Here is a 12,255-nt window from a genome sequence, read left to right as displayed (position 1 = left end):
TATGGGCAGGCAGCACTTGGGGCATGATTTGACGGAAGCGTGCTGTAACTTCCAGGCCTTAAGCAGGGTATCGGTTTGTTTGGTGTGCGCTCCGGCTGGCTCTGTTTTCTTCCTTGAGAAAGTGAGTGAAGGGGCAAAGATCCTCTGTGCAGCCACCAATGTTGAAAAGAACAAGAGAGAAGAGGGCATAACTCATGAAACAGTGAGTACAGTTTTAGCAAGTTTGGGTTTAAGTTGATTGCAGGAAGAGCGGTGTATTTGATGCGAGTGTCTTTATTATTTTTGGGGTGTAACCTTTATTTTCAAAGAAAAATGTCTCTTCTTTTCCATCAAGTCTCCTTGGCACTTTGTCCAGTTATGAGTACAGACAAACCACCTCCTCCATTGTATTCCACAGCGGTCGCCATCATGGGAGTGCTGTCAGTGCAAATCCTTCCTCTGGAGTCTAGGTTCACAAAACCCAGCGCGCAAAACCCAACCATCAGTGGCATGCTGTTCAATAACCAGCTGCAAGGAAGGGTGCGGTGTTCATCCACTTATTTTCCCCTACCTTGCTGTGCCATTTCAACAATGGAGAATTCCAGTCAAGTCCAAATACTAAAGACAATAAGAAATAAAAGCAGGAGTAGGCCATTTGTCTCCTCAAGCTTGTTCCACCATTCACTAAGATCATGCCTGCTCCCCCCACCCCCATAACTTTTGACTCCCCTGTAGATCAAAAATCTCATAATGCACCATTGAAACTCCAATACACTTGTTTTGAGTAAAGTTAACGAAAGAGCTCAACATTGTAATAATCTTTGATTAGGCAATGCGTATTCGCAGACTGTGCTGTTCCACCACCTTTCCACAAGAGAATTATATGGAACATACAGCACAGAAATCAGCCATTTGACCCAACCAGTCCCTATCAGTGTTTATGCTCCATTCTTCCTCCTCTGACTCTTAGCAACTAACCCTTTTCCCTCTTATGCTTATCTAGACTCCCCTTGAGTGCATCTGCACTATTCAACTGAACCACTCTCTCTGGTAGTGAATTTCACTTCCTCACCACTCGCTGGGGAAAGGCTTTTCTCTGAATTCCCTGTTGGATTTCCTTGTGACCATCTCATGTTGATTTTGCTCTTCCCAACAAGTCTGTTTCAAAAAGCTTTGTTGTCGTGGTTGGCTTATAAGCAGTGATCTTGTTTGTGCTACGACATTGACGGTACAGAGAGATGGGGTTGTGGTGTACAAGTCTTTGAAGGCGCAGGACAAGCTGAAAAGGCTGTTTGGACACATTGAAGCCTTTTATGAAGTGCTGGTTAGGCATCAGCTGGATTGTTGTGTCCAGGAAAGATGTCAAGACCTTGCAGAGCGGATTGACAAGAGTGGTACCAGGGATGAGGAACTTCACTTATCTGGAGAGACTAGAGAAACTAAGGTTGATCTCCTTTGAGCGGAGAGGGTTCAAAATAGAGAGTAAATGAGGAGAAATGATTTCCACTGGTAAGAGGCTGAGTTAACCGAGGACACAGATTTCATATGTTTGGTAAAAGAACCGAAGGACATGAAGAGAGTTTTGTTTTTACACAGGGCTTTTGTGATCTGGGCTGGTGAAAGCAAAGTCAGTAGTTCCTTTCAAAAGGGATTTGGATAAATCCTTGAAAGGGAAAAGTTTGCAGGACCGTGGGGGAAGGGCAGGAAGGTAGAACTAATTAAACTCTTTCAAAGTGCCAACAGTCACATTGGGCTGAACGGTTGCCTCCTATGCTGTGTGATGCTATGGTGAGGATTAGAGTATGCAATTCACATAGTTAGGGATGCAATGAGCTCTGTGTATGGTGAATTTAAGCTACACAGTGCTGTGTTTGGGCGAATTTGCAGACTATTCCTCCTGGAGAGCAGGTCCGTGCAGAAGGAGCAGCAACTTAGAAAGACCATCACTGCGCTGATTGTTTTCCTTTTTAAACAGGCCATGTCACAGCTTTTACTGAGACACATGCACGTGTAAACAATGATGAGTCATCCAAGCCATGAAGTCATTTTCATATTTCTTGGTGCACACAAATGGAATAAAAGCCAATTTGAAATAATATGAAAGTGGCAACAGGAAGAAACTTTCTTTAAACAAGTTGTATTGGAATATTTCATTGCGTTTTGGGAATTTTTAATTAATAACAAGTTGTCATGGGTGGAGAATTGTTGCTTAGCAATGGCACAAATCTGTTGTTCATTTGGAAAATCCAGGCCAGGTCTGGAGTTTCAGATTATATGTTCTTGCCCTTTTTCTAATGTATCATGTCTGTGTCAGCCCTGGTTTGGAGGGGTCACTTTAAAAGCTGATGTTCACTTGGACCAGTTCCTTGAAATCAACATTCTGTGCATTAACAACAACACCTTGCATTTATCTAGAACCCTGAACATAGTTAAGCATCCTCCTAAACATCAAACAGCATTTGACACCGAATAATATAAGGAGACGTTAGGCTTGCTGGCACAGGCAGGAGAAGGGCAGCAATGAGATCTTGGAGGGTTTTGAGAAGTATTTACCAGAGTTACAGCTAATACATTATTGCAGCGTTGAACAGATACGAAGAAAGCCTGACCTATTCCAGGACCTGTGGGCTAAAATTTGAAACGAGGGCAAGGTTAGATGCACTCAAGCAGCTGCCATCTCTACACCCATCAGCTAACTTCAATCCCTTTCCATTCTGTACCTTCACAAAGACATGAAGTTGACAATAGTGTTAAAAACAAGGGAAGTTACTCCACGAGGAAGTGAACAAGAGATTTCACTGAAAAGATGGATTTTGTTTGTTTGTCACCTCCCAAAAGATATATTTTTCACTGCCCTTTCTTGTAAAAATTATCCCTGAGGTTGCTGACTCTTTGAGGCCAGGTCCACAGGTGCCATACTCTCCCCTCTATCCTGCCAAAGTGTCTGTTCTTCATGTGTGAGCTGAAACTCAAGTACCTACCAAGTTATTTTCCCTGGTGTGTGTGAAGTCCCATCTCCCCGTACAATATTCTAAATGTGGTCTGACCAGAGCCTTATAAAGCCTCAGCAGCACATCCCTGCTTTTATGTTCTAGTCGTCTCGAAATAAATGCCAACATTGCATTTGCCTTCCTAACTACCGACTCAACCTGCAAGTTAACCTTAAGAGAATCATGGACTAGGACTCCCAAGTCCCTTTGCACCCCAGATTTCTGAATTCTCTCCCCATTTAGAAAATAGTCTATGCCTCTATCCTTCCTACCAAAGTACATGACCTCACACTTCACCACATTGTATTCCATCTGTCGCTTCTTTGCCCATTCTCCTAACCTGTCCAAATCCTTCTGCAGCCTCCCCGCCTCCTCAATACTACCTGTGCCTCCACCTATCTTTGTATCATCTGCAAACTTAGCCAGGATGCCCTCAGTTCCTTCATCTAGATCGTTAATGTATAAAGTGAAAAGTTGTGGTCCCAACACTGACCCCTGCGGAACTCCACTAGTCACCGGCTGCCATCCTGAGAAAGACCCCCTTATCCCCACTCTCTGCCTCCTGGCAGACAGCCAATCTTCTATCCATGCTAGTACCTTGCCTCTAACACCATGGGCTCTTATCTTACTGAGCAGCCTCCTGTGCGGCACCTTGTCAAAGGCCTTCTGGAAGTCCAAGTAGATAACATCCATTGGCTCTCCTTTGTCTAACCTACTCATTACCTCCTCAAAGAATTCTAACAGATTTGTCAGGCATGACCTCCCCTTGATGAAACCATGCTGACTTTGCCCGATTTTACCATGCACTTCCAAGTATTCTGAAATCTCATCCTTAATAATGGACTCTAAAATCTTACCAACGACCGAGATCAGGCTAATCAGCCTGTAATTTCCTGTCTTTTGCCTCACTCCCTTCTTAAACAGGGGGGGTTATATTAGCGATTTTCCAGTCCTCTGGGACCCTCCCTGACTCCAGTGATTCCTGAAAGATCACCACTAACGCCTCCACTATCTCTTCAGCTATCTCCTTCAGAACTCTGGGGTGTAATCCATCTGGCCCAGGTGATTTATCCACCTTCAGACCTTTCAGTTTTCCTAGCACCTTCTCCTTGGTAATGGCCACCATACTCACCTCTGTCCCCCGACTCTCTTGAACTTTGGGGATGTCACTCGTGTCTTCCACTGTGAAGACTGACGCAAAGTACCTATTCAGTTCCTCCGCTATTTCTTTGTTCCCCACTACTACTTCTCCAGCGGCCCAATGTCCACTTTTGCCTCTCTCTTACCCTTTATATATCTAAAAAAAACTCTTGCAATCATCTTTTATATTACTGGCTAGTTTACCCTCATATTTAATCTTCTCCCTCCTTATTTCTTTTTTAGTTGTCCTCTGTTGGTCTTTGTAGGCTTCCCAATCCCCTGGTTTCCCACTGCTCTTTGCCGCATTGTATGCTTTCTCTTTAGCATTTATGCTGTCCCTGACTTCCCTTGTCAGCCATGGTTGCCTCGTCCTCCCTTTAGTATGCTTCTTCTTCCTAGGGATGAATTTTTGCTGTGTCTCCCAAATTACTCCCAGAAACTCCTGCCATTGTTGTTCCACTGTCTTTCCTGCTAGGCTCATCTCCCAGTCAATTCTGGCCAGCTCCTCCCTCATGCCTCTGTAGTTGCATTTATTCAACTGTAATACCGTTACATCTGATTCCAGCTTTTTCCTCTCAAATTGCAGGGTAAATTCTATCATATTAAGGTCACTTCCTCCTAAGGGTTCCTTCACCTTAAGCTCCCTTATCAAATCTGCCTCATTACACATCACTAAATCTAGAATTGCCTGTTCCCTAGTGGGTTCCACCACAAGCTGCTCCAAAAAGCCATCTCGTAGACATTCTACAAATTCCTTTTCTTGGGATCCACTACCAACCTGATTTTCCCAGTCTACCTGTATATTGAAATCCCCCATGATCACTGTAACCTTGCCTTTCTTACACACCTTTTCTATCTCCTGGTGTATCTTGTGCCCCACATCCTGACTACTGTTCGGAGGCTTGTACATATCTCCCATTATGTTTTTTTTCCCTTTGCAGTTCCTCAACTCTACCCACACAGATTCTACATCATCTGACCCTACATCATTTCTTGCTATCGATTTAATTTCATTTCTCACTAACAAAGCAACCCCACCCCCTCTGCCAACCTGCCTATCTTTTCGATAGGATGTATATCCTTGGATATTTAGCTCCCAATCCTGATCCCCTTGCAGTCATGTCTCCGTGATGCCCACCACATCATACCTGCCAATTTCAATCTGCGCCACAAGCACATTTACCTTATTTCGTATACTGCGTGCATTCAGATACAACACCTTCAGCCCTTTCAGCCTTCATTTTGTTTGCTTTAGGCTGTTTTATCATTTAAAACTGAGTTATTTAAAATCCATGGTGAAGTGAATCCAGCTCCTCTTGGAACTCTCGCTTGGGGAGGAGAGAGAAATGGGCAAGGTTTTGAACTCCTGAACAATGCAAGACTCTCCCCATTGGAAAATATGAGAACAAAATGATGCTCAGCTATGATCTTGACATAAATCAGCTTCCTGATATTGTGAGGGCCCCCTGGTCAATTGAGTATAGTACTAGATGGCCGTGTCTAAACTTTACCCAAGGATGTGTCTGTATTGAGGAAGAAGGGAGGGGAGAAAGCTTAGAACTAAAGTAAAATTCTGTCATGAAAACAAATGATTATACATTTGACAGCTCCTTCCAATGCCATTAGTTTGAAACAACAGTTAAACAAATGTAAATTCCGATAAATGCATGCTTGTGTTGTGTTGGCAGCAACAGTTTTCTCAAATACTTAGGCAGCTGAACTCATTTACTTTTGATTCCCTCGGGTGATGAATACTACCATTTACCAAATACGAACTCTGATTTATAGGCAGTTCCTCGAAAACTAATTGGACAAAATGAAAGGCACAATGTTACTTCCGCAGTGAGCTTTAGAGACAGACAATTAACCTCTTTACTTGTACAGACGCTGCGCAGCATCCCAGTTGATTGTCCTTTACTGCCATTAATTAGACAAAGCACCATCTGAAAAGAATTGTTTCATCGAGACACAGAAGGTCATGGATTCTGGCTGTGCATGCAGAGAAAATCAATTGGAGCCATGTGCAAGGGAAGTGAAGTATTTGAACCTTGCATATTGTCTTCAAAACATATATTAATTGTCTGGTCCAAAAACAGCCAACTATTCAGCTTGCAAAAGCTCCAAAAAGAGCAAAAGTTCAGCAAAGCACAACAGTGGGCTAGCAGTAGAAAATAAAACAGGACGACCTCTCAATTCTCATTTAACTGTGTCTTTGAGTTTATGAGCTCCCTGAAAGCTTGATGAGGATTGGGGAAAGCAGTGAGGAGTTTTGTTGTTCTGTGATAAGATGACATGGTGAAGTTTCCCAAGTTGACCCACAGTCTCTGATTTCACAGAAAATCAAAGAAATTACATACATGCATTCTGAGGGTATCCTGGCTGGTGAGCTGAAGCACGGACCCCTGGCTCTGGTGGACAAGCTGATGCCAGTTATTATGGTGATCATGAGGGACCATACGTACACCAAGTGTCAAAATGCTCTACAGCAAGTGGTCGCACGGCAGGTACAGAATTAACTGCGCCGTCAAATTTTCTTATTTTCCTCTCCACAGTGCAGGACATCACCAAAGCTGAGCAGAGCAAGAGAGCTACCGAGGTAAACTGCCAACGTTGGGATATTAATAGGACAACTTGTCAACCTGTTTAAGCTGTTTATTAGTGATCCTGTGGCACAATATTGCATTTTACATAGGATATGCAGCACAGAAACAGCCCATTCGGCCCAACCAGCCTATGCTGGTGTTCATGCTCCACTTGAACCTCCTCCCATCTTTGCTCATCTAAACCTACCATTGTAATCCTCTCTTCCCTTCTCCCTCATGTACTTGTCTAGTTTCCCCATAAAATCCATCTATGCTATTCACTCCAGCCACTCTCTCTGGCAGCATCTTCCACATTCTCATCACTTTTGGGTAAAGAAGTTTAGCCTGAATTCCCTGTTGGCCTTCTTGGTGACTGTCTTATATTGATGGCCTCTTCCCCATAAGAGCAAACATTCTCTCTGTATCCACTCTATCAAAACCTTTCATCTTTTTACAGGCCTCTATTAGATCACCTCCCAGCCTTCTTTGTTTCAAGAGAGAAGTGACCCAGCCAATGAAGATAAGAAGAACAGTCTGGTTGGTTGTTGGAGTCCCTGTGTCCTGGACAAAGTTCCATCCTCAACCAATATACCTAAGAAAAGAGATAATGAATTGGGTCACTCACCCCATTCAAAGCTCGGTCCCAAAAAACAATGAAATGGTTAATGCAGTAGCCAACATAGCATGGGTCACTGAGCTGCAAAGCCACTCCTTCCTGTGTAGTGCTTTTTTGCGTAGTTTCGGAGATGTCTGAAATGCTGTATAAATTAAGATGTTTTTCTTTTAAAAGCCTGGAGATGGCAGACAAAAGGGAAGAGAGAGCAGTGTCAAGTTCCACAACACTGGAACCCTGAGAGAGAATGAGTTACCCTACGAGACAGCGCAACAAGTCTTGACTTCAACACAGTGAGGATGTAGGGAGACAGGACAGCGGGTAGGACGATGTGTAGAAGGAAGGAGAGAACACAGTTTAGACGAGTGCTGGCCAGAGTGGCATCAATAAAGTAGGCAATAAAATTGCGGCATAGAGAGAGGTGAGAATGCCTTAATTTGCAGTTTGTTGCAAGTGGGTGATTGTGTTGACTTTATTTCAGGGTCGTCCAGTGGTGATTTGTGACAGGGATGATTATGAGACCATAAAGAGCGTTAACCGGGTAATTAAAGTGCCTCACAGTGTAGACTGCCTGCAGGGGATCCTCAGCGTCATCCCACTCCAGCTTCTATCCTTCCACCTTGCTGTCCTACGAGGATTTGATGTGAGTAACTGCTTTTGGCATGTGTAATTTGAATTTCTTGCAGCTCATGGTTCCTTCCTAAAATACATGAAATGTAAATGTGGGAAGGGAAATGTAAACTTTTAGGCCCAGAAATTACACCCTGGGATACTCAAGGATCAACCTTCACAAGTTCATCCAAAATTCCTCAGTGGTTGCTAAGGTGTTAATTCAATTATCCTGAACTTGCTGTTTTAAATCGGTTAATACGTTCACGAAAATAGCACAGAGAGGAACGCCAAACATGTAGAGCATTCATCTACTGGTGTTATTTCACTGGTGTATAATTTCAGGGTTGCATTGACCTACATTGTCTTGAAATAAAAGTCAAGACTGAAGACTAAAAAGAAAATGCACAGTATACACAGTCGACCACTCAGCATTTGAAGGAGAGGGTGTCTCAGTGGGCCATTCCCCTTCATGAAAACTGAGAGTCCAACAAAGCCAAACCTTACTTTCACATACTGACTCATGCCACGTACATAACACCAAAATTTCCCGTTTCTGTTTAAGGAAAACGTCTCTAATCCTCTCGTGTGGAAATGATTTTTCAGTTTGTTCTATTTCCACCCCACCCACCCCCCCCCCCCCCCCAAAACAATCAGTTGAGCACGTGTTTCATCTCATTGTTGTGGGTGGTATGTTGATGGTGCATAATTGCTTACACAATGACAGTCATTGTACCTCCGCTCACCCATCATGTGAAACCCTTGGAGATGTTTCAGCAACATTGTAAAGTGCTTTACAAATACAAATGTTTCAAAAAACAGCAACAGTTGATGTTGAAGCCCTTTGTTCCTTGGTAGCAGAAACATGAATCCACCAACGAATCCCCAAAGCTACTTTTAAGTAGCTTTTTAGAGTACACCACTTCCCAAGTGAGGGTCATCTGTAATTGACCCCAGCGCCCGTAAACTAGATGAGAGGAGAATTGGCTGGACTCCCATCCTGATTGCCCCTAAGTCGCTTCGAAAGATAGGTGCACCTATGCAGACGTACGTGGAGAGCAGCCCTTTGTGGTTCACTCAAAAGACAACAGGTGTGTTGCTTCTCACAGGCACAAGGTTGCTCGTTGAATGTGGGATTGTACCGGAATAAGAACAACAATGCCAGAAAGCTGGGGAAGGGGAGTGAAGCAGAAGGGCAGTAGAATGTCACAGTGAAACAACAGGAACTAATCATCTTTTACTTCCTCCTGAAGGTTGACTGCCCCCGAAACCTGGCCAAATCAGTGACCGTGGAGTGACGGGATGCTCCGGAATCCACAAGAAAGACAGAGGGCCAATGCTTATTTTGTAACCTGAACATTCTTAACTTTTTTTATATTTTAGAAAGTATGTAAACCCACTGGAATAATCTTCCTATTTTACTGTTTAGTGTAGTGCAACTAATGCGAGGCAGATCTACACATGTAGAGCTGTGTGTTTCTGAATCTTTAGAAAAGGGCAAGATCGCTGTGCAGTGGGCTGTTATCTTTTCTTTTTCGGTTTTATCTATGTTCACTGTTTCTTTAGTTCTGATTGAGGCTGAAATCAGGGTTTCAGTTCTTTATCCCCATTTCCTTTACCAAACTGTTAATAGTCAGCATACAGTGGGAGGAGGTCCTGTGGGCGCAGTGCACTGAACTCTGATCTCTCCATAAGTGATGCAAGTGATTTTTCTTTGGACCAATAAATGACTGATCAAGTCGATGAAGGGGAACACTGCAATCGAGAGTGGGGCAGAAGGGGGTTCTGCTTACATGACAGGATGTGTTTGGATGGTATCTGTACTTGTACTTGTTCAGAGACAGAACAAGACCGAGCCAGAAACCAGCTATGGGAAATCATGTGTTGAGAATCACGCCACATGGGCTAGAGCTAGAGAAGCAGACCACTCGCCTCACCCACAGGTTATTTTCTTTTTGTCTCTGCTTTCTAATGTCGGAAAGCTCTGATTTGTTTTGTCCTATCCTGCTTTCAGTCATGCTGCACTCCTGTGATCTATGCTGCAATATGTCTAACATGTTCACACAAAAGGAGAAATGTTCTAAACTTCAAATCATTCATTTCGCTTGGTAATACGATGTGGAGGGTCCCTGTTTATTGCCAGTCGCTGTTGGGAGCTTGCTTTGCACAGTAATTCTCTTTATAAATAGTAAATATACAATAATGTAAAATGCCTCCTGAAATAGTGGAAGTCAAAGGTGTGCTGAGTGTTGGGTGGTTAACCCAACTCTGTCTTGCTGGGAAAGGCAATAGCAGTCTGTGGAGAATGAAGGTAGCTCATTAAACTTCCACTTTCTCTTCCCACTGCCCCAGCCCACCCTACCCCAAAAAACCATTAGTTCCAAAACAGGGAAAGAAACACAAAACTGCTTAAAACTGACAAATGATAGTTTGACCACGAGCTGAAACCCTGTTGTGTGAATGATTCTTTATTTATGACGGCTTAATACTTTATACTGTGATTTTTAATCTACTGGGTCTTTGCATGAAGTTGAAGCTTTGGAAATGTGAATCAGTAAAAAAAAAAATCAATGCTAGAAATTAGTTGAAGGCAAACTTTTCCAATCGTTTACAAATGAAATTTAATTCATATGAAGATAATCTTTGTTAGCTCCTGGAGTGAGCGACACAAATTTAAACACAACGAGTCGGTTTTACTCCTGGGTAGGCATGTCACTCTCTGACAATGGCAGCATAAAAATGGTTGAATGTGGTGCATGCTGAAGTAGAATTTCAACCTTTCCAACGTAGAATAATTGAATATACTGAGATCTCCAAGGAGGCAATGATCCCAGCCCCCATTCCAATGAGTTTGTAAGGTAAAACTCAAATCTGGAAAAATTGAAGGAAAGCATGCATGCAATAATGAAGGCTGTTCCTATATGTAAATATTCAAAGGCACTGTGGCGAACTAACCTGACTCTTTTTAGCTGCTGAGTTCTTAATCAGTTTTGGATCTGCTATTGTTAGCTGGACGGCACACTTGTGCAATGAGAGCTCTGAAATTGGTCTGGAATGCCACACAGTGTTTTTGTTCTGTCTTCATCTGTATGATCTGGAGAAAATTTCCCTACATGAAGGGTTATTCCTCTCTCTATCATCCTCCACCCTGTACACGCCCTGATGTAGATATCTCCCAAGATTTTTATTCATCTCGTTGCAAGCTTGAGGTTTGATTCCAGCTTCACCATAATAGAATGGATCTGAAACCCTGCTCTTGGGGAATTTTAATAACTGGAGTATTTAAAGGAGAAATAAATTCTGCTGAAGTAGCCAATGATGAGTAATGCTGCGTAAAGTTATCTGTACACTTAGTTTGAGTTTGTCAGCTTCCTCGCTCTTGCCATGTTTAATGGTTGCTAATTAGAAGCAGCCAGGGGGACGGATGCCCCTTCACGAATTCACCAAGAGTGACATAATGAGTTTCTGCTCCAATTATGAATGGAAATACCAAGGCTGGGAGCACAACACGGGAGAGTGCTGCCCATTCGAGGAGCAGAACTCCATGATATCACACAGAAAGGTACAGGACTGGTAAAATACACTTGTGTGCCCCTCCAAGCTGTCTCTCGGTAACGTAAAGCACTGTTAAGAATGACATACACTGGCAAGCCGTATGGACTTTGCATTTGAAATGTGGCTGAAGGACATTGATGATACTTCTCACAATAAAAGACGTGCAGTAATACTAAAGTAGAATACTGCGTATGCTTGCCACCTGGGATCAAAACAGAAAATGCTGAAAATACTCAGCACCACTGAACTTTTCTGATGAAATGTTCTCAACCTGAAGTGCTAACTCTGTCTCACCCTCCACAGATGCTGCCTGACCTGCTGAGTACTTCCAGCATCTTCTGTTTTTTTTGCAAAAGATGAGCAACACTGTTTCTGTGTTCCTCTGCCTTTGGTCAGGTTACTTGAGTTGGGAAAGCATGTCTTTTTGTGTTGAAGTTAAAATGCTGTGAGTGAGAGCCCTTGGGACAGACCAGTCAGTGGTTGCAGGATTCTATACATGATGAGGGTTTTCACACACAGCCATCAATTCGCTGTGTTACACTAAATGCCACACTCCCTGCAGAATTTTTGCAGCAGTTAGTGAGAATAATGGATAACTGCACAATGCAGTGTTTGAGACTGAGGGAAAAGAGGAGTGGGCTGTAATTTACTGTGGTCTTGAGGTGCCAAAATCTCTCAGAAAGCACAAAGAACATTTTTAACAACTGCCTGGTTTATTTTTGGGTTGAATTGATTGTAATTTTAACTTTCCTGTCTTTCTGTGAGTTAAGTCACTTGATGCAGAAAC

At 43.0% G+C, this 12,255-nt stretch overlaps 1 protein-coding gene across 2 annotated transcripts in view; it reads left to right on the top strand.

Moving 5' to 3' along the window:
* LOC144694827 (glutamine--fructose-6-phosphate aminotransferase [isomerizing] 1) overlaps window positions 1–11,266 on the top strand; it is a 75,366-nt gene extending 64,100 nt beyond the window's left edge. For both annotated transcript variants that reach the window (XM_078565441.1, XM_078565440.1), the window contains 3 exons: window positions 6,446–6,613; window positions 7,786–7,947; window positions 9,167–11,266. In XM_078565441.1, the coding sequence (XP_078421567.1) occupies window positions 6,446–6,613; window positions 7,786–7,947; window positions 9,167–9,211 (375 nt within the window). In that variant the 3' untranslated portion in view covers window positions 9,212–11,266. The remainder of the gene's footprint in view (window positions 1–6,445; window positions 6,614–7,785; window positions 7,948–9,166) is intronic.
* The last annotated feature ends 989 nt before the right edge of the window (window positions 11,267–12,255 follow it).

Source organism: Cetorhinus maximus, chromosome 20 (assembly GCF_964194155.1).
Source record: "Cetorhinus maximus chromosome 20, sCetMax3.hap1.1, whole genome shotgun sequence".
Lineage (NCBI taxonomy): Eukaryota > Metazoa > Chordata > Chondrichthyes > Lamniformes > Cetorhinidae > Cetorhinus > Cetorhinus maximus.
The sequence above is the reverse complement of the archived record's forward strand: the minus strand, read 5'-3'. Positions and strand labels throughout refer to the sequence as shown.